The sequence below is a fragment of the Aspergillus tubingensis genome (assembly GCF_013340325.1).
Source record: "Aspergillus tubingensis WU-2223L DNA, scaffold_8, whole genome shotgun sequence".
NCBI lineage: Eukaryota > Fungi > Ascomycota > Eurotiomycetes > Eurotiales > Aspergillaceae > Aspergillus > Aspergillus tubingensis.
This window is the reverse complement of record NW_023336282.1, coordinates 3,017,173-3,042,896: the sequence shown is the minus strand read 5'-3', so window position 1 is coordinate 3,042,896 and position 25,724 is coordinate 3,017,173. Positions and strand designations below refer to the sequence as shown.

Here is a 25,724-nt window from a genome sequence, read left to right as displayed (position 1 = left end):
CATTTATATACATCCTGGATGTCTTTTATGTGAAATATAACGTAGAACCACTATATATAGATACTAACCCCCCAGTCTTCATAGTCTCGGCGAATGACGTCGGCAAATGAAGCTGCCCCGCTCGGCGCAACTCCGCCCAGCACAGCTAGAATTACTTTTATTCCTCACTTCCCCTCGACATCTGTCGAACATTCTTCAGAACCCAAGACATCCGTGCGACTGTCCAGCACTCCTTAGCCTTGTTGATCCCTGTTCAGCCATCCAAGAAAATCTCCAGTCCTCCATCTTCACAATGGCTCCCCACAATATCCGGTGGGGTATCATGGGTAGGGACCAATTTCCCCGCATCCAGTCAAACAAACAAAAAAATCCCAGGCTAACGAACATGGATGGCATTGCGCCTCTACAGCTACGGGCTGGATCGCCGATGGTAAGCCTCTCCTCCGAAATTTCACAGTCAGCAAGTTTTCCTAACACCAACACTATAGTCTTCACCCGCGATCTCCTAAGAGACCCCAGCATCCGCAACGTCACCGACGTCTCTCACACCGTCGTGGCCGTAGCATCCTCCTCCAACGCCGCACGAGCAGAGAAATTCATCTCAGACACCGGCATCCCGTCCCCCTGTGCCGCCTATGGCTCCTATGAAGATCTCGTAGCCGACGCCAACGTCGACGTCGTCTACGTCGCAACCCCACACTCCCACCACTTCCAGAATGTCATGCTGGCTCTTAACGCCGGAAAGCATGTACTCTGCGAAAAGGCCTTCACCGTCAATGCGGCTCAGGCCAAGATCCTCTGCGAGACCGCCCAGAAGAAGAATCTCTTCCTCATGGAAGCTGTCTGGACTCGCTACTTCCCTCTCAGTATCCAGATCAGGGACTTGATCAAGCAGGGTGCTATTGGTGAGGTCTTGCGGGTGATCTCCGATAACAGTTTCGGAGACCCGGTCGAGGAGAGATGGGGTACGGAACACCGTATGGTTAATAAGGATTTGGCGGGTGGTTGTTTGTTGGATTGTATGTGGTGTCTACCTACCATTTCCCTCCTCCCCTGAATGATGACAACGACAATTGATAACTGACCATATTCGATCGCACAGTGGGAATCTACTCCCTGACCTGGGTCTTCCAGACCCTCTACCACACTCTCCCCCGGGAGCAACGTAAACCCCCCTCTGCCATCTCCGCCCACATGACCCTCTACCACCTAACCGGCGCCGATGAGGCCACTACCATCCTTTTGAGCTTCCCGACCAGCACCCCCTCCAACCTTCCTCACCCGGGCCAGTCGCAGGCTGTGGCCATGACACATCTCCGCGTCTCTACTGATCCCGACGAGGCAAACACCGCCCGTCCGGCCATCCGGATCCAGGGTACGAAGGGTGAGATCCAGGTGGATGGGCCGGCGTTCCGGCCTGAGCGGTACCGTATCATCCCCGCCAAGGGAAACGGTGAGGTGAAGGAGGTTGAGTGCCCGTTCCCTGGCGATGGCAAGGGAATGTTCTGGGAGGCGGATGAAGTGGCGCGCTGCTTGAGGGATGGGAAGTTGGAGAGCGAGACTTTGCCATGGGAGGAGAGTATTGTGATCATGGAGGTGATGGATGAGGTTAGACGGCAGGGTGGGTTGACTTATCCGGAGAAGATCGAGTCAACTGTCTATCCTACGCAGCTGTAGATTTAGTAGTCATGTAATTCGGATAATATGATCTGGAATTTCAAGTTTTGTTCATATGTGACGGTCAAGAGTATATATCGTTGGCCTGTATACGCCAGTCCAAAAGATCAATAGCTACGCGATCATGGCGGTTTACTTGTCGGAGGTTATTCGCATTCCGAAATTACTACTATACAAACAGAGATATCCCGCCGGAAGGCATGAGTCTATATAAGGACATGAGAAAGACAATTTCCATTCCCGGATAATGCAGGTCTTTTTTTCTGCCTTTCTTCGCCGGCCCGTGAGGGCAATCAAAAAAGCCTCTACCTCCGGGCAAAGACATAAGCACCGGAACGATGGGTATCACTAAGGTACATCACTCCGGCCTCAGAGGTGGACGTCCTCTGCCATTTAAAGGCATCTAGTTCTGGCGGAAAACACCGAGCAGGCTCTTCCAGACCTGGCCAGGCTCCTGGCTGGCGTCAATGCCGCGCCAGATACCGGTCTTCTTGTAGTAATCGACAACGGGAGCGGTCTGGGCGTGGTAGGTGCCGAGACGCTTCTTGAGAGTATCGGCGTTGTCGTCGGAACGCTGGATGAGGGGCTCGCCAGTAACGTCATCCTTCATCTCCTCCTTGGGGGGGTTGAAGATCTTGTGGTAGGAGCGGCCGGAAGCCGGGTGGACGAGACGTCCGGTGATACGGGCCACCAGAAGGGCATCGTCAATCTGGAGCTCAACAGCGTGCTGGAGCTTCTGCTGGCGAGCGTTAAGCATGTCGTCCAGACGCTCAGCCTGGGCAACGGTACGAGGGAAACCATCCAGGATGAATCTAAAAAGAGGCGCGCGCCGTCAGCCAACTAAGCAGAATCGCATAGAGTTTTAGGTTACCAACCCGTTCTTGCACTCGGAGTTGTTGTCAAGCTCGCTCTGGATCATGTTGACCATGATCTCATCGCTGACCAGACCACCCTGATCCATGATCTTCTTAGCCTCCTTGCCCAATGCGGTCTTCTTGGCGACCTGGGAGCGCAGCATGTCACCGGTGGCCTGCACAAGTGAAATTTGACATTAGCATCGGGCTCAAAAGCATTTTTATAACATCCCAGTGATTAACTTACCAAGTGGCAGACACAGTACTTCTCCTTCAGGCGGGGAGCCTGGGTACCCTTGCCTAGTTTGGAGAATCGGTCAGAATTCCGCAGGACGGAAAAGCAGGGAACGAGAGGATGGAAAAAGAGTCCAAGGATTGTCAATGGAGAACATACCGGCACCAGGAGGTCCCATCAGGATGATGCGCATCTGCTCAGCAACCGACTTGGGCTTGACCTGGTTGCTGAGGCGGCCCTCCAACTCCTCAACACGAGCCTCCAGCTTTCCGATAGTGTCCTTCAGGCCGTTGACGACCTCGTCCGTGATGGGAGCCATTGTGATGTGAAAAGTGGAGAGGAAAAGGAGAACGCTTCAAAAAAGTGTCCGGAAAGGGAACAGGAGGGGAAGGAGGAGGGAAGAGAGGAGAGAGAAGTGGCAGGAATGAGGAAGAGATATCAACCAGACCGGGGAAAGGGAAGGGAACGGAGAAAGTGCATGTTGGGGGAGAAAAGAGGCCGACCGGAGGGAGTGGAGTCTCCCACCCGAGGTTCCTGCGCCCTGGGAAATTCGCCTCGACCGGCACCCTAGTCTTCGGGGTTCTGATCGGAGGTGTTTGGTAGATCCTCAATTGCCTTCAGAGGCGTCCATTGACCCGGAAGCAATCTCTCATCTCCAACATGACGTCCTTTCTTTGAGCCAATCTCCACTGGTTCGAGCATTGAAGAGTCCAACTCGGGACTAGTCCCGGAACACGTGTCCCGTATTATATGCCTGAGGCAAAAAAGGCACCAGTAATGTAGATGTGTGGCTGATGTTCAGGTGTCGAGGTGTCAATGTCCACCATCAGCCACTCAAATGTGGCTCAAGCACGGAGCTCCAATGAATCCAGAGGCTCTCCGTTGATCCAACCAACAACAGCTTCCCTCTTCATCGTCATCGCTCCTCCTCCTCCTTCATCTCCCCATCTTCATCCCCTTGCTTATCCCGCAACAATCCCTCCCACTCTCTTCTGACATACCCTTCATCCTCTCCTCTTAGTCCTATCCCCACCGGTGACAGCTCGTCTCGCGTTCCTTCTGTCTCCGCCATGCCTGCCACCACGGCGGACGCCCTCTCCCTCGTTCAGCGCACCGTCACGGTCGCTCCTCTAGTTCTTCTCTCCGTCGCAGATCACTACGGCCGCTCGGCCAAGGGTACCCGGAAACGTGTGGTTGGTGTGCTGCTGGGTGAGAACTCGGGTCAGAATGTCCGGGTATCGAACAGCTTTGCGGGTGCGTCATTGACCTTCTATTACCTTCGGTATCTCTTTCAGTGTCCACATGCTGACAGTTCCTCTCCCAGTGCCCTTCGAGGAAGATGAGAAGGATCCCTCTGTTTGGTTCCTAGATCACAACTTTGTCGAGTCGATGAGGGACATGTTCAAGAAGATCAATGCTCGTGAGAAGCTGGTTGGGTGGTATCACTCGGGCCCGAAGCTGCGGGCCTCGGATTTGGAAATCAACGAACTCTTCAAGCGCTACACACCGAACCCTCTGCTGGTGATTGTGGATGTCCAACCGAAGGAGGTTGGCGTTCCTACGGATGCTTACTTTGCCGTGGATGAGATCAAGGATGTGAGTAGCTTTGCGCGCCGTCGTGACGGGCCTCGTCTGTGGACTTGTGGACTAATCATCACAATCTCTGTAATAGGATGGCACCACAACATCAAAGACCTTCGTCCACACCCCGTCTATAATCGAAGCCGAGGAAGCAGAGGAAATCGGAGTGGAGCACCTTCTCCGGGATATCAGGGATGTCGCTGTCGGAACCCTCTCCACCCGCATAACGTCGCAGCTTCAGTCGCTGCAGGGCCTGCACCTGCGTTTGCGCGACATCGGCCAATACCTGCAGAAGGTTCTTGATCACGAACTCCCCGTCAACCACGCCATTCTGGGCAATCTCCAGGACGTCTTCAACCTCCTCCCCAACCTTACCACACCAGCCGCCACTCCGCGCATCAGTGGCGCCCCCGAACAGCCGTCGGAGAACAGCGAACTCGCACGGGCCATGAGCATCAAGACCAACGATCAATTAATGGCGATCTACTTGAGTAGCTTGATCCGCGCCATCACCGCATTCCACGACTTGATCGAGAACAAGATCCAGAACCGGCAGCAACAAGAGGAGAATGAGCTGAAGAGGGAGCAAGAGGCCAACGCGGCCAAGACTGAGAAGGAGGCCGCGAAGAAGGCCAACAGCACCGCCAATGGAGAGCAGAAGGAGGGTCAAGACAAGGAGAAGGCCAAGAAGAGCCAGAAGGAGTAGACGGGTCAGGGACTCTATGCGATACGATCATCTAGAACAATGCAGTCCATCGAATGTATATTACGGTAATCTCTACGCGGCTGATTGCGACCTCGGGGGCATCTGCTTGTTATAGGCCAGCACACGATGCTGCTATATCTGTATTGGTAGGATATATCCTCGGAGCAGCACTTGCGTGAGGTATTGTCGAGGATGAACTTATGGAACTGCAAGCTCCCAAAGCTTTCATAGTGAACTCCACATTTTGGAGCCGTTCACAGGCGGCACAGTAATAGTAGTCTTTGTAGACCGGCACGTATCCAACAGCCGATCATCCCACTGCCCTGCACACGTCATGCCATAGTGTTGCTGGGTCATCTCCCACGTAATGGCCTCCAGCCATCATGACTCGGGTTTCAATAACATCGAAACCCCTCCACCACGATCCTCAATGGGACCTAATCAATGAGACAATGATTAGTATTCCACTCCTCATTAAAGAGAGACAAAGCATACCATGCATGTACTCCACCCAGAAAGAACAAGGCAAAGAACAAACACCCAAGAATAGCTTTAAATCTCTCACCGACTCGAAACATACAACGAACAAAGCAAGCCTAGAGCCTTCATCATCCACCCCACCCAGCACACCAGCCCGCCAATTCCTCCGCACTGACAATGGAAACAGACCTCCCTTCTCCGCCCCCAAAAAGACTCGGACACCGCACGGCCAGGCAACAGGCCAGAAGGTGCTTGCACACGGGAGGAGAGGAGCGAGTAAAGTTCCTGGTTAACGAACCCCCGAATGGATAGTACTTATCCTTTGTTAAGGACGGGCCATCGTGATCAGTGGTGGAGGATGAATCCTCTTCGGATTCAATGGGTCCTGAGTCTCGAAATTCATTCAGGGTAAAAGTAGGACACGTGCAGTTCCACGCCTTTAGGCGGACTTCGTAGCCTTTTGGGTCTGGTTCTTTGGCGTGGTATGATGAGGTTGACGTTGAGGTTGAGAATGGGTCGCTTTGGTCGGGGGAAATGGTAGATGCTGAGCGGACATAAAAGACATCAGGTATGTCTTTGGTGGTAGCATTTGTTGTTGAAGAATGATGGTCGGTTGTAGGGTGAGATGTTTGACTGCTGGTATTGGTCGTGTCGTTGCATATGAACCGGTTCACTAGGTTCCTATCCAAAATGTCCAGAGCGAGAAGAAGCTCATTTGGAAAGATGCAGTGGAGTGTTAACATTGTTGCCTTGACTTCTGCCATTTGAGATGGAGGGAGAGTAGAGAAGGGTGTGCGGTGGTGTCGGGCTGGTGGTTGATGCCGGTGATCATGATTACTGTCTACGGGCGGGACGGTGAAGGTGGAGAGGTGGGAGATCAATTGATCGATAAATTGGGCAGATGAAGGAATTGTTTGGGAGGGGAGTTGATGGTCTGACTGGTTTTGAGACGCCATTGGGGAAAGTGTAGCTGGAGATGAAAAGTGTAAGATAGTTCTGGATAGTAGAAAAGGGCGCGGGAAGGTTACAACCCGATTGATTAGGGAACTTCGCTGTCCTCAATAAAAGGTCGCATGTTACTAGCATCTCACAGGTATAATATCAATAGAATCTGAAAGTTTAAATGGTGATAATCAATGAATAACCCAGCGTAAGCATTGTTGAATCCATCAAATCTCGAATTGTTCCGAACGCGACAGGACGCTAAGCTGAAGTACTATGGAAGCATTGCATTGAGGTATCCGCACACTAGAAAGAATATATAATCGAACAACACAACTACCATCTCAATCTCCACACGACTTCCAGCAGATTCAAGTCCAACCTATGAAGCGTCTCTCAAGAGAAGCCCCCCTAAGCGGATCGAGACCGCTTCTGGCTACTGGCTTTTGTAATTCTCCCAGAGATAACCCTATCTTGAGCACTTCCCGAAGGTCTTGCTGACCCGTTGTCTTCCCTGCGGACCCCGAGTCGTGTTTGTGTTGCAATGTCTCGTACAGGGGTGTCCGGCCGTGTTCCAGCGTCATATGGCTCGAGTAATATATCTGGCTTGAGGGGAATGATAGCTCGCCCTGTGAGGACCTCTCTCGTCTTTCGGCAGACAAGTCTAAGCCTGACCTCGGCATGTTGAACCTTTTTCCCCGGTTTCAGCCAGATAAGGGGCCCATCTCCCTCAGGTATGACCAGCTGGTCATCGACTGTCCATTTCAATCTTCGTCCCTTTAGGTGAATGGATTGTTCCAGGCATACAGCATTATGAGGCGCGATGCTCATCGAACCTGGGCCAGGTTCTGGGGAAGAGCCCCTTGGAGAGCCTGCATCGGGGCCGCCATGGCATCCAAGGTTGCTGGGCGGTTCATCGCTGTCAGTTGCTTGCATGGCCGAAGCCTGATCTTCCTCCCAGTCCCCTGATCCAAGATCTAATGGCCTCTCGAGAGGTACACGGTGGTAGACCGCCCAACAGACGCGATCATGGTAGGGAGGCTTGAATCTTGTGTGGTTATCCATACCAAAATCCAAACAACCTTTCAGCGATCCATAAGTATTGGTTTCCATGTCGTTTTGATGTGCCCACTTATTATCTGGTCCCATGACAGCACAGGTGTAATGGCCCATCTGAATGTCCGTCTCATGTGGCTCATGGAATACTATCCCGAAAAGCTCATAACGAGCGCAGCCTTCGATTTTCACTGTATCACTCAATAAGCCAGGTGGGAGTTCTATGTCTTTTTGAAGCCAGACTGGAACCCTAATTCTCCTGGGCTCATTCGTGATTTTGTCGTATTTCATTCTGGGAAATTGAACAAGAAGAACTTCAGGAAGGTATAAAGCCTTCTCAGACATAATATGGTCTGTCTCTTGCCTGCACTTGCCACACTTTTCCATCGAATGCTCTGGCTTGTCTAGCAGTCCTTCCTCGATGTTTGCGTACCCAGGCATATTTTCATCCTCAGGAGCATACACCATGAAGAATTTTTCATCAGGCCGAGACTTTGATTTCTCACATTTGCAGCACTTGTCGTTCCTGCTCAGTCGAATCTTGAAAATATCATTCAATTCGCGGCGGCTATAAGCAAGTTAGCACCGGGCGTGTGGCGTGCGTATGAAGAAAGAACCTTACCCCTGTTCATCTACCTCTGCAAGTAGCTGCTGGAATATGCTTTCCATGAAATCACGCGCATCCTGCTGCCCTTCGGTAAAACCTTTCCAGGAGGTCTTTGCAAGTATTCTCCACAACGGTTTCAGGCATCTCTGCAATCTCTGTGTTCCATCATCTTCCTCGACCCAATAGAGATGATAAAGTCGATAAAGACAACAAGTCAAGCATTTCTGCAGTTTTGGAGTACACGCTTCGTGGGTTTTGCGATATCTTATAAGCCATTTCAGAAAGATAGGCGTATTCATAAGTACAACAAGCACCACGTTCCGGTAGCATAAAGTACCTGGATTTCTGAATCCCCTGACTTTCTCCCGACTGAATCCCAGAGGGGCCCAGCCAGAGGTAATAAGGTCATCCTGCCAGTCAGTTAGTCAAGTAATCTTGGGCTAGCTCGGCCACCCATGAGTACATACCGATTCTGGTGACTGTGACAGCCGTCGATGTGGTAGTTCCGGTTCCGGTTTTGGTTCGCTCATATCTTGGACTATCAATATCTTTCGTTCCTTGTCCAGCGAGTAGTAAATATAAAGACGGCTGTATGAGTGTATAGCTCGAGAATAGACGAACTTAGCAGGATAGAGAGACGTTCTGTATCATGATCAAGGGGTATGCCCGCAAAGGAGAGTGCTGCTCGCTTTATGTCTGAAAACCACATAGCGACAAGGTGGGAATGGAAGAGAATGCCTTATCTCGTTTGCACTTGGTGCAGGGATCTTTTCACCTCCCTGATCTCTTTGAAGTGCTTAAATGGAGACAACCTGACGCGCCATTTAATGAAAGGTGCCGTGTGATCATTGGTTTCCAATGACAGCATTGCTATTGACTCACAAGTAAACATAGAGATTCAGAAAATATGAATTTATATATAGGCCTTGTTCGATAATGGTATCCAGACACTGTAGCCCTTGTGAAGACGGAGAAACAAAGGACCATACGGCCTTGCAGCAGTTATTGTCGACCACCTCTATAATGGCCAGGTCTCCCAGAATAGAAATTTAGGATGCCTGAACAAAGAAAAAATTAAGGTGCCTATTATGGCTGTTCTTCTGGAGTCCATCAGTGTTCCGCATCCTGTTTGTCCGAACTAGTGGGTGGTATAGTCCAAAGCGATGTAGGCCCGAGGACTTGGGGAACGTTGTACTCATGCATAAGGATCTGAGCAGAAAGAAGCCCCAACATGTCTATCAGGAGCTCAATTGAAGTTCCCGGGTCCTTGATTTCCTATTCAGTACTGCGTAGTAGACAATAGAGTCACATGATTAAACCAGATGTCACATGTTAATATCACTATGCGACTCTTGCTTCCTTCATCACCACACATCCAATGCCCATGTGACGTGTTCAGCTATTATAGGACATCGGATACTGTTTTCCTTATTCGACCAGCAGCTGCTCACTCAAAAGTTGTACGGAGCGATTCAGCGCAGGGACTGGGTCCCGATTACGGAGTACTTGCATCCTAGTATCCTGTATGGCCTTTGCAATGACGTCCTGAGAGACTCGCCGACGGCCGAGATCGAGTGGGGTTCAACCCAAGTTCTGGCCGGCTGCCAGACCACCCGCGCGGAAATGAGAATTCCAGACTTGACCAGTCAGGTACACCCTGGCCCGGTCCGGCAGACATATCCATAGTACCCAGCCCTGGTACTTGCGACAAGGACTACAGGTTTCCGGCCAGTCCAGCCTGGGTAGATTACCCTTAGTTGGTTCTACGGAGGTAGCGAACGATGACGGGGCTGGCGCTCTCAACGACAAATGAGATGGACGTGAGCTCTAAGAGTTGTCTCGAACACGGGAAGTTTCGAACAGGATTATTGCAGCGGGATACGGCACCTGGCCGTTCAACGGTTGTGTCAGTGTCAATGGTTCAGTAGATAGGCCATGATGACGGGTATCCGTTGGAATCAGTTCACCACTGGTTGTTGTTAGGAGAGGCGCCCAGCTATGATAGTCAAACCGTCCATGTCACACGAGCCCGTTGCCAGTGTGCTTCTGCTGTGTCCGTTTGGTCCTTCATGTGTGTTTTGGGAGGATCCGATTCGATCCGCTTTCCTGCTCATGTATGTCAATAAACCGGCAGGGATGAAGGGTTATCTGAAACACTTAACATGACCATTGTATAGTACAAGTTAAGTTACTATTCGCTCCTTCATCAGCCGCTTTCCCTCCGTCATCCTCTCCCCCTCCAGTCCAAAGTGATACGTTCAATCTACCACCAAACCAACCCATAGCCGAACACAACCAGGATGGAGAAGAGAACCTGACGCGAAACCAGAAAAAAAAAAAAAAAAGAAATCTCCTTCGAGTCTAGACCACCCGTCCTTCACCGATGAACTGGTTCTTGCTAGTCCAGTAGTGTCCGGAAAATATGCATCACGATATTAAATTCCCCTCCCCCCTCTTTCCCTAAAGTATACTCTCCCATTGTTCTGTCCCTCCTCGATCGCGATCCAAAAACCTTCTAATTACTAGATCATAGATACTAAAGTAGACTTAACTCTGGTCGAACAGACAATAAGACTCCTCTCTCAACCAAGATACCCACGACTAAGATAAATTAAATCATTTCTAGACGCGTGGTAATTTCCTACCTTTCCCCACAACCCGGCCTCGGTTTCGGTTTCATCTGGTCATCAAGTGGAGCGGAATTAATTTACCACCCAAAGAAATTGGCCTTTCCTACCGACAGCCCGGACGGACCCCTTCAAACCAAACCAAGACCAAACCAAACCACCCCTCCTCTTCTTTCTCTCTCACACTACTACGTAGTACTCCTCTCCCCCTCTTCGTTTTCTTCATCATCGTCAGCTAGATAGATACTAGACTCGAACTAGAACTAGACCAGCATCATATATTGATTACACCGGGACGAGCTTTTAATTAATCTCACGCCCCAAGTCAATCTCTATCGGCTATCTCACCACGAAACTTTCCGTTGGGTCGGTCCTCTCTCTCTCTGTTCTAGTTTAGTCTAGTCAAGTCCTTCGACTTTCTTTCCTTCTGACCGACCACATGGTCTGATTCGGGAGAGAGCATGTTAGACAAACATACATACACAGAGAAAGGTAAGAGAGCTGAGACCCAGTCCAGGAGCGTCGCAATTCCAGATAGACAGAGGGAGAATAACTATCTTTACTTCTAAACACAAAACCTTCCATTTTACGTTTTACATTCACAAAGTAAATAATGTAACCACTTACTTCACAACATTCTCGCACTCGCTCTCTGTCTCTCTTCCATGTGAAATGGATGGTTAGCGAACCTTTGACCCATCGGGCCATACTCCTCCGTAGCAATCAAAGTCCCACTACGAAGGAAGTAGTTAGATAACAGTTTAAACCTGCATCTAATCTGTGACGAACCATGGTTTCCTGCAGATTAACCAAGTCGGAAAACCCTTACTTGAGAATATTAAAAAAGAAAAAAGAACGCAAAAGTGGATGATGGGATTCGAGCGGAGTACCTCAATCGCGGAATTGCGATCTCTCTTGTGAGTGACCTGTCTGCCAAAATTTCCATAAGTAGCTAAAGTAAGTAAAGTAACTAACGGAGTTCTCCGTAGGTCGGGTTCGGTTTGGTTCGGTTTTCTTTTTATTTTTTACTTTACGTTAGCTTTTCATTCAACATTATTATTATCCAGGTAGCTGGGACGGCGCTGCCAGTAGAAAGATAGTACCAGTACCGGGTTTTGGTCGGTGGGATTTTTTTGCCTTAGTGATTTAGTTAACGACTTAGTGGTTAGCTTTCTTTCTACTCCATACACATCTTCCTAATGGTATATACTTGCCTTAAGTTTGTTCAATTGCTATTATAGGTAATGATTATTGGCTTGTGCTATCTAGGTAGGAGGTAGGAAGACTTACTGCGCAATTAGTTAGGTATCTCCAGTAAGTATAGTATGCATGCATAAAGGTAGGTTCGTTTGTTCGTGTTCAGCTCTGAATGATCGGCTGAAGGGGAGGGGTAGACTAGGATACAGTTGGTGGTAGATAGGTCCCACCATCAATTCCTTCCTGCAGGTCAGTAACTAACTGACTGACCAACTACGCACAGTAGATGCAGATGCAGAGACCGGCAATTGAGAACAGGTCATACAAAGTACCGCATAAAAAAAAAGAAATCATAGAAAGGGAAGGAAGGGAAGGGGGGTGATCGAAAAAAGAAAGATACTCCCAAAATTCGGGCCTACAGAATATGGAGTATACAAAACAAGCAAATACCCAGAGAGAAGGGGGCGAAAAAGAAAAAAATAAACCAGAAATGAAAAGACATGGAAGCAAGGCAACGAACAGGAGAAGGGAAGGAAGAAAAAAGACATGGATAATTCTTCCATGGGCTTTGTATGGGTCTTGTTTAGTCTGCCTTGGGAAGGTGACAGCTGAGTTCCTTTGCCAGCATCCACAGAAACCCACTTTTCGAGGGTTGGACGTGAGATAAAGCTCCCTAAACCACCTACCGACTACCTGATCATCTTACAGAGGGATAATTGCGGAGTCGGAAAGCCACACACTATACATCACACAATGCGAGTATCAGCACTCGTCGGAACGGAGGCTCGCCCTTTTTTGAAGCTGGGCTATATCCCACCTATACCATGCATGGCCTTTGGAATGATGGATACGTACACCTACCACTAGTTACTACCGTAGCATATGGGCACCTAATCACAAGGAATCTATTTCACCTGGTAGTACAGCATAATGCTGTAGATACCGGAGTAGAATAGGGATAATTGCAAGCTCCCTCCCAAGTTCGCATCTTGATGCCAACAAAGTACCTGCTTCGGTGGCAGCCAATTCTAGGCCTCCAGTTGACTCGCAGATCCACTCAGGTTGGGCAGCGCCGAGCGAGTATCAAGCGTTCTGCTCCAGGCTCCATAGCCACGGGACCACCTTTCAGCTTTGCCACGAAGCGGTGATCCAATGCCCGTTTCGATTTGTCTTCCAGCCCAATGCAAGCCTTCCGACGTCTGATTTGTAGACTGAAACCTATCCGTTGTTCTGTTTCCTCTCCCGGCAGTATGCTTGCCCACGGATTTCCCGGTAACATACTCTCTCTCTATCTAAATTGTTGGGCCACGCAAAAGTCCTAGTATCGATTACTACTACCACCCTGGCCCTGCCTACCCCACAGGCACAGACCATGCGATTGAAACTTTGGAGTATCTTCAGGAAGGGATAAGGCTGCCTGGACATGGATAGAGTTGGGTTACTAGTATAGACTATCGAGATTATCGGTCACTCGGGCTAGCTGAGTTAAAAAAGTATCATACCACCAAGGAGTGATGGATAGGCTGGGATGATCGTAACAGTTCCCCAAAATGAATCAAGCACCACAAGACAAGTCCGATGATAATTTCCCAGTTTCAGCCATAGCCGAGTCTTGGCATCTAGATCACGGCATTACAGTCATTTATTCTATCTGGCAGATGCGCCGAGGAGATAGATGTATAGGAAATAAAGCGCGGAAAGGAAAAGGGGACTAAGTAGACATGGCCCCCGAAGCGGTAGAACCGAACCCTCAAGTCATGACACACGGACATGAGGATGCGACCATGGGTGTGTGGGGGGGAAGAGAAGAGAGGGCCCTCTGTGAGGTCGTCGGACATTTTCCTGCGACGATCACTGCGAGCCAGGAATAGATAGAGCAATGGAATCATTGCCCGACTCCACTGGCGTTGGTCCAATGACGGCTGTCAACCACCCTCGAAGCCGTTTGGACTTTCTGGTCAACGTCGCTAACAGACGTACTTACTGCGCTCTAGACTGGAGAAAGATCCGTCTCCTTCCCAAGAAAGACATGTAGCCCCGTCCACGGCTCAAAGTGCCCAGCGGGTCGGAGTGTGACCGCCTTAACCAGATGTCCACTTCAGTGAGCTCTTGTTCAAAGCTACTAAGCATTGGTCGAGTACCGAGTATGCTCAGATGCGGTAACTACGGAGATGAGCGAGCTTCCCGAACCCTCAATGGGATGCTGATAGACAGTTGAACCCCCTCCCAATGCTAGCGGCTGGGGACTGATCTGCTTGTTGTACAACAAGCTTCAAAAGTTACAGCTGGTTTGACCGAAGTGCAAGAGACATGAAGTGGGAAAAGAAAAGAAAAAAACAGAATGAATGAATAAATGAATTGTTTTACAAACTTCATGCGCGTGTAACTCCGAACTTGCCTTGAACACGAGGGGAGGGGCGATAGACCGCAACAATTCAAGGTCTCCTTCTTCAACCAACCGGATGTGGAGGCTGATCTTGCCATCTGGCCACCCGTTACGCAGTGGAAGTTTTGAGTACTTACTCCGTACTAGCACTACTACTAGCAGCAGAGACTATAGTACTTTTTGCTTGGCCCCTAAGTACTAGTCAACTATCATAAGGGGTGATGGTTATGATGATCGGCTGGAAAGCACTTAGTCTGGCCACAATCGGGATTTGGATCATGTTCGTTCGGGCCCTAGACTCGACTCAGCAAGCAGCAGCTTGACGCGTTTCGACAAGAGGAGAATATTGTAGTAGATGCACGAAAAGTTCTAGACCAACGGCAGAGCATAACCCACAGTTGTTTACGCTATACTTAGTGTTTCGCCTGGTATGGACGGTGGCATCATCATCGTCATTGGGCAATATTTAGGAGGACAAATCCAAGAAAATGATGAAAGGGTGAGTGAAAGCAGAGTGTCTGTCAATAAAAGTCAAGATCAATCGACAGAAGAGCCAAAAAAAAAAAAAAAGGCCTCATAGAGAGGTCGCCATGATAGTGATGATGATGACGATGATGTTTATCGATCGGGTCAAAGCTGGATGTGTTACAGTAACATGGCTCGCGTCACGAAGGGGCCCATGTTTGCGTCGTTCAGACCCATGAATTCTCCGAATGGATCTATCCGGCGGTGACTTACCGCCCTCTGGTTCCATGGTAGGTGGACTGCATCTTCTGCGTCACCCTGGATGCCATTGTGTGTTCATGGATTGCTCGTTCGCCAAAACTATAATTGGTAAATTCGCAGCCTGCTTTCCATGGTTTGTCGGTAGAGTCGCACCGAGTTGTTTAGAAAATCAGGAAAAGCGGAAGAACAGCCATTGGCAAGTGTAATCAATTCAAGGCAACGCAAATTGAAAGCTACTTTGCACATGAAGTTACTACACAGGATGGTAGAATGGTACATGGATACTTTTTAGGTAGGTAGGGTACGCAGCTACCTACGATGCGAATTGCGTTGCCACATCGAGTTGTACGTAATGCCCATTGGAGTGTATACTAGACAACGGCTTGACTACCGGTGAGAGTGAATAGATAGCTGCTAGATACCACTTAACTATAATCACTACTATACTACAAGTAGTAGTAAACACTCAACGCTGAACAGATCCAGTTTGAAGGGAATTGGAGATTATTGGAGCATAGAGGGGAGGAAGGAGGAGGGGAAAGTAGAGAGTAGAGAAGAGGGGGGGGCAAAATGGGACTACTAGTACTTCTAAGAGTATAGTACACAACTAACTACATTTAGGCCAAAGAAGCCTCGTAGCGAGTATCCGCCCCTTCACCCCTCTCCCAATAAGGCCCATCAGTGCGAGAGACAGAGACAGAGACAGAGAGAGAGAGCTTCGAAATCAAGCCTCGCGCCCTGCGACCGCCAGTGCGTTTGCCATGTCACTGAGTAATGGAACGGACTAAGCTGGCGTTGTCGGTCCCACTTAGCCTGTCAACACGGGGCCCAAGCTGGTGCTGATTGGGCATGGATGGCCTCTGGTGCCTCCGCCACTCTCGTCGGAAGAATGCTTTTAAGGCAAGCCACCGTTTGACCCGTCTCCACTGGTCCCTAGGTAATCTTGCAGGCTTGCAGCTGCGCGGGAAACCCCTTGTTCCCGCTGGCCCCGTCGTTCGATGTCCAGCTGTGATCCAGGTTCTCCGCAGCCCTCCCTCTTTTTACCCAAACATACCCATTGTTACCCTCTGTTTCCCTGAACCAGAAGATTGTTCTCTGTTAATTATATCTTTGGAAAGGGAATGCTTTACTTACATACTTAGTAGTATGTAGGTAGCAGTGAGCTCTTACTTAGGACTGGTAGGTGACGGGAGTAAAAGAAAAAAGCATAATAAGCTAGTCAAAAAGAAATGAGAGACGAACGGCACATCGCCCTCGTTCCCTCCTCCCGAGATCACAAGTGTGAAGGACCTACTGTGTTGAAGACGATGTGAATGGAACATTGACCCATCAATCTTTGCCATATGGATACATAGTACCAGAGACAAGCGCAGAGAGGAAAGAGACCGACGCGTCTTTGGCGGCAATCAGTTCGGTTTAGCGAGTCTGGAAGCACGCCGTACCAGCACTTTGGTGGTTCCAGCCCAAACGATCAACAGTTCCTAATTAAATGGGAGCCATCGAGACCCGGAGATCGCGAAATCTCAACCGTCATCCGTGAGGGTTTAACGGGACGGTAATCAAAACCTATGACCCCATAGTATCTGCCACAGGAATAGAACTCGAAGAGCCACAGCGGACTTTGCAACCAGGCAATAGTTTGTCGCCGACCAAGATTTTCGGCAACAAGCGCTAGATTTTGAGAGGTAAAATAAAATAAAATAAAATAAAAACAAGACGAAATAGAAGGTCGTATATACTGTACACTGTAGTGAGCTATGGTACCACCTGTTCTCCTATGGCACCATGGCGCCCCTCCTTTAGCAGGCAATAGACTCGAGGTGATGGTACCAATATCATAGCAATCCAAATCAAATCTCATACAATTGTTCTTCTTGTTTGAAGAAAAGGAAAAGGACCAAAAAAACAAATTTGCCTACATTAGGGTTCTTGTGTTTCATGCATCTAAGACCCGAAAGAAACAAATGCAAAAGCCTGAATGGCTCGTCTTAATTGTACCAGCTGATTGGGTGGGAGAATCTTTGCGTTCTTGTTATTACTACTACTGTACTTTGTTAGTAGTATCGACAAGATACCAATATCACATTCTGCTTGTAACAGGGCCATTGACATGTTGACTGATGGATTCGGAGAATAAGTGCGTCAAACCCGACAGGGATGAGGGTAGAAACCTTGCCTGCACATGCTTTTGGGGGATGGGGGAGATGGAAAGACAAAACAAGAAAAAGCAAAAACAGGGAAAGGCAAGAAAAATAAAGAATAACTAGAATACAGCAGAAAAGCAAAGACCGCTCTCCAATCTCTGCTAGCCTGACGGAATAGGTAAATGGACACTAAAGACAACCTTAGGACGCACCTAGCTACAAAGTAGGAACAGAGAAGCGAAGCTTCATATTACCACTTAGAACATTAAGGGAACAGAAAAGCCCACTTACGAGAGATGAACCCGCGTTGATCCACCAGTGCAGGCTCGGCAGAGAACCATTTGCCGCCTTGTCACCTGATTGACAGCACCACGAGTGGATGTATCACTTTTTCCTTTCACTCGAGTCCCTTGCTGAAGCTGCCAGATCCCATAGGGACGGATCTCATCACTACAAAATACTCACTCATAATCTTACTTACTTCCACTCCCATCTGAACTGATCAAAAGGGCAAGGCTGTGAGGCAGCCAAATGAGTCAATTTAAATTGGTCACAACATGGACGCTCAGACTTACCCGAAGAACGGGAAAGATATTCATCATGGATGGGACTATGCTGACGTTTGGACCGATAAGGCCAGTCAATTAAGGCATGAAGTGCAGAAAGGTGGACGAGGCGAACTGGTGCTAAAAGACCCCGGATCCTAGTTAGCGCCTGGCTAGCGATATTACCTAGGACGATACTTGCCGTTCCAGGCTTGGGGTTCGTTCGCCGTTGACAGATCCATCCAGACGGTCTGGGACTAATTGGCTGGAGCAACCCATGGCCGTTGGGCCTCGGAAATTTAATTAGATTGAGCGGCGCCCAATCAAAAATACCATGAAGAAAACCGGAAATTCCACAAAAAGGTAAATAAAAAAAAAGAATAGGGAAAAAAAGGAAAAATAACAGTAATTCGAAACAAATTGGTATGAATAAGTAACAAAATTTGTGAGAACACGGGAAGCGAGTAAAATGAGCTTTATACTTTGGTCATTTCTGAAAGCACTGAATTTCTTACCATCTATTAGTAGTACTGTTTTGGTTCCCTAAAAGAGTAATAATGACAGAAAGTCAGCCGATTCCTTCCCGTCCTTTTCCAAGTCAAAGTGAAAAGTACATTCCCCTCTCCCTTTTCGCCGTTTCGGCCGACGGGTGGTGGTTAAAAGCCTCCTCTGGGGACTTGACGCCGTCGTCGTTACGCATGCTCCCCATTATCGGCCGTTTTCGCCCTCTGGTTGGAGCTTCTAAGACCATTCCACTTCCCGGCTTAGGGCGGTGGTCTTCTCCACAGGGAGGAACCATGCTCCTCAACCGTCTAATGAGATTATTTCCTCCTAATTTCTGTTCAAGACAATTACCCTAACTAACCTTCGGGTCCTATACCGGGGTTCCCGGTTGTTCAAGGCCAAGTGAAAAACAACTCCCCACCACCTACCCACTATTATTACCCACCTGTGGCTTAGACATTTGCTGCTCACTGCCCTTTCCTTCTCTAGCAATACCAATGCTGCCCCTCCTGAGGGTTACCGAACAGTGTGCTATGCATATACTCCGTACGCAACTTCCTCTTCCCTCCCACACCCACATAAAGCACCTAAAAAGCACCCCAAATGGACCAACCAAGTTCAAGTTAGGATCAGTAGGAAAGTTCGAAGATAATGCGGTCTAAATTAAGATGCAGCACAAGACATTTTCGATTGTTCTGCCTTCATGCGTATGCCAGGAAGTATTCCATCCTACAACTCACAAAAACACTTTTCGGGTATAAAAAACACAGACAAGACATCTATGTACCAATACTACTATCTATACTTCGAAAGGACCAACCTACCTACACCCGGAGTGAAACAGGATAATGCACCTGAATAGAGTATCGTCGTGTGTTAATATCGACTGTGTGTCTCCATCCTGTTCACAGCATTAATATCACTCTTATTATCCATTTGTATTTGTGTTTTTTTTTTTCTCTATCAGTACGTTTATGGTCATGACGACGATTATGTTGACGGTTATCATCATGGCCGACCTAAAAGGGACTCGCGTCCCAGCTTGAGCTTTTCTTGGGTAAGTTCGGAGCAGACAGTCAACAAGTCTTGGTAGGAGGTGGGCAGGTACCTTAGGTAAGGCTAGGACGGAGTTGATTGCATCCATCCTGTTTCGCCAGCCAACTCACCAACCAACCAACCGAGTCATTAACATGACCGAGGCTGGGCTCGAACGTTCTTCCGGAGAGGTTTGACCGCCAGTAAGGCCCTTCCCGTCAAGTATAGTACCCGGGTGTGGAACCGTTTTGATAATCATCGCCGCGTTGATAATAATATTTTATTATTATTTTGGTTAAGCCCAGTGCCGGTTTGATTCTTGCTCTGAATGGGGAGGAGGGGGTGGGATTATTGTTGAGGGAAAGATGAATCTCATCATTTCATTATCATGATGATGATCAGTGTTGATTTATTTTATTGTAGTTTTCTTCTTCCTTTTCCCTTCGTTTCCTTATTCCCTCCTTATTTACTTTGTTATGCGCCCACAGACAGTACTCAAGCCAATGTACCAGATAGATAAATAGATTACTTTTATATCTCACTAATGGAAGCACCGCAGTATCTGATACTCTTCCGTTGTGACTTGACGGCTGGGCGTGGACCTTAACCCTTTCTGTCTGACTTACAATTGGACTAAAAGGCAGTGAGTGAGGAGGAGAGGAGGAGGAGGAGGAGGAGGGGAGGATTAACGGCTTTCCCTCGAGGGGCAAATGAGATTGAGACAGAACAGGAAAACGGAATAGGATAGGAAGAAGGGGAGGGGGAAGGATAAAGAAAAAACAATAATAAAAAATAAAAAAGAATAAAATAAAATAAAATAAAAATAATCAAAAAATAATAACGACCGCTAACTAATGATCTCTAGTAATAATGTTTATTTATTTAACGGTTTCTCGAACCCACTGGCCCTGGCCTCGCCTCTTCGTTAGCTTCCTTTTCCCTCCCCATAGCAGCAATATTACTGCTGAGCTTCTTATTTGCTGCGCCAACCAGCTGTCAACGGTCCCCGATGATCTCTCTTCTTATGCATCTCCAGACGTTTCATCTGTCTTGTCTGGCCCTTTCTCCCTTTCCCTGACTCTCTTTTCCTTCCCGTCTTCTACTTCTTTACCTCTTCTTCTTCTTCTTCTTCCATTTACCCTCGTTGACTATCCCACTCTGTTTGACTCTTGCTTATACTTAACTGGTGCCCACTGCTACCTCTAGTACATTCTTCAGCCCCAGAAGTATTCTTCACTGTTCAGACACTACTATATTTTGATCCCTACTATATCTCGCTCGATTCCAGCTTGACGCCATCGCCTCGACACCTATCGGACATATCAACTTTCTCTCCGACCTGAAGGCCCCGTCAATATATATGACAGTCGCCAGACGAATACTCTTGTCTGCATTATCGCTTTGCTTTCCATCCATTTCCTCCTTGCACACCCACTCTAGAAGTCTCGGAGTCTAACTGGCGGCCTCTCTTATTTTACCCTATCGACACTGCCGCGGTGCCACCAATACACTCGCCACTAACTAGTGGAGTTTTTTTTCCCGGAAAACAGAAGAAGAATCAACAAGGGTACTAATTCATCTCACTGGTTGGGACGTCTTTGGTAACCCAGGCTATCTCTCTTTCCTATTTTCGGTTGATATATTCTTGATCTCTTTCATCTTCTCGTTATCCTACAACTTCTTCCCCTCCCCCAGTTCGTTTCACCTCTGCATCTAGTCTGGTTGGGCTTCTGAGCTATCATTTTCTATACATCTTGGCATATGGTGCTCTTTGCTATACATATCTTTACTTGAGAAAGGAATTTTCCGCTGCGAACCGCGCATATGATTGCGTTACAAAATCACGCTATCCTGCCTCCTCCCGCCAAAGTGGATATCTCACTGCTGCTGAAGCCTCAGGATGAAGAGGAAGCCGCCTCGGTGACTACAGCGCCTAGCTACCCACCCAGCGCAATCCCACCACCCTCGGTGGCACCGACGTTGCCAGTGGCTGCCCCAGCGTCGTTGTCCTCGGTCCCTCCAGTGCCCCAGCTTACGTCCAAGATCCCGGCTACGGTGCCTGCCAAGCGCCTTCAACCTGCCCACACAGCAGAGTCGCCGGCTAAAAAGCAATCCAAGTGGTCCCCGGAGGAAGATGCCCTGATCATTGAGCTACGAGGGAGTGGCATGAAATGGGAGGATATTAGCAAACGGCTTCCTGGCCGAAGTGCCATCAGTTGCCGTCTACACTATCAGAATTATTTGGAACGCAGAAGTGAGTGGGATGAGGACAAGAAGAACAAACTTGCGAGGTTATATGAAAGGTATGTTCTATGCGACAGCGAGGCGGTGCCTGGAGATTAATCAAACGGTTGTTGATTGTCATTGCAGATTTAAGGCAGAGATGTGGTCAAAGGTAGCAGAGGAGATGGCCATTCCGTGGAGGGCTGCAGAAGCCATGCACTGGCAACTGGGAGAACAGGAAATGGCGCGTCGAGCGGGAGTAGTCCCATTCTCATTATCAAGTACCGCCATAGATCCACCAGCGCCCCGAACTCGCAGAGCCAGCACGTCTCTAGCTCGACCGAGAAAAGGGTCGACATCTCGTCCAATCCCTCCTCCGCCGCAACTTCCTTCGGTGGAAGAACTTACCGCTGGAGTTCCTGCATTTGCACCGCACCCAACTTTTCCGGCTCCTCGCGAACCCTATAGATTGGGGCGACCCTTGGACCTGGGTGGTCACAGTGGTCATTTGGGACCCAACCTCGGTCTGCCCCCTCGAACCCTCCCGTAGAGGGTATGAAGAAAACGATGTCTATGCCTGTGTGTTTTGCGTTATTACGAATTGCATAGCGCTGGTTGGAGGTATATCTTCTTCACTCATGGGAGGGCTTGTCATATAAGAGCTCTTCCGAGTGCGTGTGCGCGCTTTTTTCATTATCCTCATCTGGCTTTGATCTTGCTACACATGAAAAGGCACCTTCGAGAGGAGGCCTCAATTTAACGAGTCCAATGCTCGTATCGTCATTTCTGTCGTGAGTGCTATGCAGATGTGGGAGACGGGCTTCGAGGCTGGATCTCGATGATCCCACTGCATTCATGTATCTCATGGTGATCCTGGGTTTGTCCGTGTTGCGATCGCCCACCAATTGTCTTTCTCATATCCTGATTCCAGGACATGGCCTCCCGCCTTGTTGATATCCTGCTCGAGTTCCGACTCCTTGTAAAGGTGGTAATACCGATGGAACACCTTGGGCTCGTTGGAAGGAGCGTCCGCAGAAGGGGTTCCCTTCATGACCCAGGGAACCATTATATCTTGCGGATCACCTTTGTCCCAACCTCTACGGCTGCTTTTCTGTTCCAGGGCCCAAGCATAGATCAGCGCTCTCCCGCCCGGAGAATCTTCGGTAGCAGGTTTCAGCGTACGCAGGATCTCGCGAATAGCTTGAACCCTTCGTTCAGGAGTGGACAGGTGGTGGACGACAGCAATCGAGATGGCGAAGTCGAAAAAGGAATCGGGATGTGGGAGGTGGAGAATATCGGCTATGATGGTTGAATGTGGCTGATGCTTTTGTGCAATTTGGGCCAAATTCGCGGATCTGACATGGAATGATCAGCTTTTGAATACAATGGGAGGTAAATGCCTGCGTACAACAGGCTCTTTGGGACAGGAATGACATGAGAATACCCATATACGAAGTACGGTAGATAGAAAGAAACAAAACTGAAATTGAATTCCAATATTCCAAGACGAGACGAGATATTCTGCAAGGAAAAGAAACATACCTATCCGAAGCAACAATAAAGACCTCGCGGTTCACGGCCAGATACTTGCCATTGCCACATCCCACATCCAAACCAACGGAACCGGGCTCTAAACCTCTGAGAAACTGTTCCACAATGGGCCAAGGCTGTCGAAGGGTTAACACAGAATCCCGAGATTGCAATTGGAATATCGAGGAGGGGTTGAGTTCGGCAGGAAAAGAAGCGGTAGTACCTTATAACGAGTGGAGGAAAAATGACTGGCAATTTGTTGGTACACTTCATGGACATTCTGCTCTTCATACGATTCCTGATCAGCCGAGGGAATGTTTGCCAGGGCTGGAACATTCGGGGCAGCCATCCTTTTTGTTGGTGGTTTTCCCTCTTGGTTTCCCACACTGAATGAACACTGATTCTTCAGATACCCCTCCCACGATAGAAATTAAATTTGTTGTTTCTACGAGAGTTTGGGGATCGTTCTCTAGAGATTTTTGCACCCCGCTGTAGGCCAGAAAGCAACCCAGATCTCTGAAATGCAGTGCGATGTAGAGGTTGATTGAATGATTGGTGCTGAAAACGTGCAAAGAAACGAAACAAATTTGGATGTTTGGACCAGGAGGGGCCGAATTTCTCCTTCTACACACAAGACGTCATCTCGCACTGTGTATGCTGTATGGTATCGGTAATACTTTCTAAGAGCTCCCTGTATGTAATATTAATCATCAAGTTAGTTACCGTACACCACGTGCTCATTGGCGGTTTGGCATCAAAGGAAGCAAACATCCCCACGATTATCAGGAACATTGAGACTAGTAGCAGCAATTCCTTTGCTTGTCAATTCTTCTCGGCGTTGATTATCACCAGCCACTGCTCCGAGCTTAATTCTAGCTTTTCTCCATCTGAGAAGGCATCTTGATCTGGTCAGTATCATAATCCCCCCTTTCAGACCTTGTAAGCTATTCAAGAACGCACCTTTGGCCCCTCCCAATTCTGTATATTCTCCTATAGTGGAAGCCCCTCCGCGGGGCAGCTTGATTTATATAAAGGATGAATAGCCTGACCCTGAATATTACTTGCAATTCCACTGAGAATTCAAGTCTGTTCATGTTATTTTCTTTCGTCTTCTGCAGATTCCCCTTGGCGCTACTCTATCTAATTCGTGAACATAGAAAGAACTAAGCCCCTCCCTGCTGGACTGCAAACACGGACAGACACAACGCTGTAGATCGTTGAACTTCAGAAGCAGTTCAGCTTCCACAATCTTTCTATCTCAAGCACTCTGAAGAGCTTCAGGCTGCTCCAAAACCATGGCTTTTCAACCTACTCCGGCGGACATTTCTGTCGCCATTACCACGCCCATGGCAAGTTCCAGTGCCGAGCCACGCTTGCTAACAGAGCGTCGTATCACTCCCACTTGGAGTGTCTCGCAGCTTAAGGGCAAGCTGGAGACTATGACAGGCGTACCTCCCGGTAGCCAGCGGCTGCTTCTCAAGTCCCCCGGTCGTCCTGACCAATGGGTTGAAGGCGACGACTCCATCATTGGGGACTGGGGGTTGATGAAGGGTTGTGAGATTGAGGTAGGTCTTGTTCTTCAGTTCATCTCAATTTTTGGAATCCCCGACGTTCTCCAGTCTCTGGGATAGTAGATCCTGGTCAATGATCGGTTTCGATTTATTACCCGCTCAACGAATCCATGTGTTGCTTCATTGAAGCCCTTGGTTTTCCTTTCATTCATCTTGGAAACACGTCTCAAGCAGGAAATTACCAACTATATCATGAGCATATACTCATGTCTCAACCTAGGTTCACGACACTCGTCCTCAAGCAGCCCGGCCAAATTTCACCGACCTATCATCCGTCGAGAAATACGTCCTTCCTACATCCACCTACGAATCACTCTCGAACTCTGTTCTAGCATGGAAGAAGAACCAAAAACTTGGCCGGTTCGATCCGAACGCTCTAACCCCGGAAGAGTCGATCCGTCAGCAATCAGAGAGAGATGCTGCTGAGATTCAACAGAGAGGTGAGTAACCAGATGTCCTTGATCTGGTTACCCTGATCGGGGTGTTGGCTTAGCGAACTTTCCACTCGAAAAGGACCTGTCCTGGGGCTTGAAGCAGATGAATTCTGATGATTTTACTTATGTAGGTATTGCTGTTGATAAACGTGCTATCGTCTTGCCCTCGTCCCCGCCTCATATCCGACGAGGAACGATTCGATTTGTTGGTCCAGTGCCTACGATCCCTTTCCCGGGCGTGGACCCAAAGAAGGTGCAGTTAGATCCCGAGGCTCTCCCTCTCTGGGTGGGCATTGAGTTTGATGAGCCGTTGGGGAAGAACGATGGCAGCGTAGGCGGCCAAAGGTTCTTTACCTGCCCGAATAAGACTGGTGTTTTTGTGAAGCCCGAGAAAGTCGAGGTAGGAGACTTCCCGCCGTTGGACTTGGATGACTTGGATGATGAATTAATGGAGGAAATTTGATATGTTTCTTCCAAAGCGTCAAGTATGAACACACGGATTAACACAAAAATAAAGCAAAGCCTGCTACAATGTACTCCTAATCTCCCTCAAGTTACTCCGATAAATCTACAGCTCATGTCCCCTTGTTCATTGATAACCCACTGTCTGCAAAATAAAAGGGGAGAAGAGAAGGAAAGAACACAGGAGAAGAAAAGAATGGGG

General features: G+C 48.6%; 8 protein-coding genes across 8 annotated transcripts; 4 read left to right on the top strand and 4 right to left on the bottom strand.

Moving 5' to 3' along the window:
• Positions 1-292: 292 nt before the first annotated feature.
• On the top strand, positions 293-1,677 carry AtWU_07319 (Gfo/Idh/MocA family protein; the record flags this gene model as incomplete). Its single annotated transcript, XM_035502428.1, has 4 exons — positions 293-326; positions 410-430; positions 489-1,019; positions 1,103-1,677. The coding sequence occupies 4 exons, from the start codon at positions 293-295 to the stop codon at positions 1,675-1,677; spliced, it is 1,161 nt and encodes a 386-aa protein (XP_035358321.1).
• Positions 1,678-2,080: 403 nt separating this feature from the next.
• Positions 2,081-3,085, bottom strand: adk1 (adenylate kinase ADK1; the record flags this gene model as incomplete). The annotated part of the gene is made up of 4 exons (XM_035502427.1): positions 2,081-2,489; positions 2,553-2,707; positions 2,779-2,831; positions 2,926-3,085. 4 exons carry the CDS (start codon positions 3,083-3,085, stop codon positions 2,081-2,083), a joined length of 777 nt encoding a protein of 258 aa, XP_035358320.1.
• Positions 3,086-3,836: 751 nt separating this feature from the next.
• rpn8 (proteasome regulatory particle lid subunit RPN8) lies at positions 3,837-5,053 on the top strand (the record flags this gene model as incomplete). The annotated part of the gene is made up of 3 exons (XM_035502426.1): positions 3,837-4,020; positions 4,091-4,362; positions 4,439-5,053. 3 exons carry the CDS (start codon positions 3,837-3,839, stop codon positions 5,051-5,053), a joined length of 1,071 nt encoding a protein of 356 aa, XP_035358319.1.
• A 608-nt stretch (positions 5,054-5,661) lies between these two features.
• AtWU_07316 (uncharacterized protein) lies at positions 5,662-6,489 on the bottom strand (the record flags this gene model as incomplete). Its single annotated transcript, XM_035502425.1, has 1 exon — positions 5,662-6,489. The coding sequence occupies one exon, from the start codon at positions 6,487-6,489 to the stop codon at positions 5,662-5,664; it is 828 nt and encodes a 275-aa protein (XP_035358318.1).
• A 397-nt stretch (positions 6,490-6,886) lies between these two features.
• Positions 6,887-8,668, bottom strand: AtWU_07315 (cysteine proteinase; the record flags this gene model as incomplete). The annotated part of the gene is made up of 3 exons (XM_035502424.1): positions 6,887-8,099; positions 8,154-8,548; positions 8,606-8,668. The coding sequence occupies 3 exons, from the start codon at positions 8,666-8,668 to the stop codon at positions 6,887-6,889; spliced, it is 1,671 nt and encodes a 556-aa protein (XP_035358317.1).
• Positions 8,669-21,126: 12,458 nt separating this feature from the next.
• Positions 21,127-22,075, top strand: AtWU_07314 (MYB DNA-binding domain protein; the record flags this gene model as incomplete). The annotated part of the gene is made up of 2 exons (XM_035502423.1): positions 21,127-21,605; positions 21,673-22,075. The coding sequence occupies 2 exons, from the start codon at positions 21,127-21,129 to the stop codon at positions 22,073-22,075; spliced, it is 882 nt and encodes a 293-aa protein (XP_035358316.1).
• Positions 22,076-22,387: 312 nt separating this feature from the next.
• AtWU_07313 (tRNA (carboxymethyluridine(34)-5-O)-methyltransferase) lies at positions 22,388-23,404 on the bottom strand (the record flags this gene model as incomplete). The annotated part of the gene is made up of 3 exons (XM_035502422.1): positions 22,388-22,880; positions 23,068-23,192; positions 23,279-23,404. The coding sequence occupies 3 exons, from the start codon at positions 23,402-23,404 to the stop codon at positions 22,388-22,390; spliced, it is 744 nt and encodes a 247-aa protein (XP_035358315.1).
• A 946-nt stretch (positions 23,405-24,350) lies between these two features.
• On the top strand, positions 24,351-25,523 carry AtWU_07312 (TBCB family protein; the record flags this gene model as incomplete). The annotated part of the gene is made up of 3 exons (XM_035502421.1): positions 24,351-24,620; positions 24,847-25,066; positions 25,120-25,523. 3 exons carry the CDS (start codon positions 24,351-24,353, stop codon positions 25,521-25,523), a joined length of 894 nt encoding a protein of 297 aa, XP_035358314.1.
• Positions 25,524-25,724: the final 201 nt, after the last annotated feature.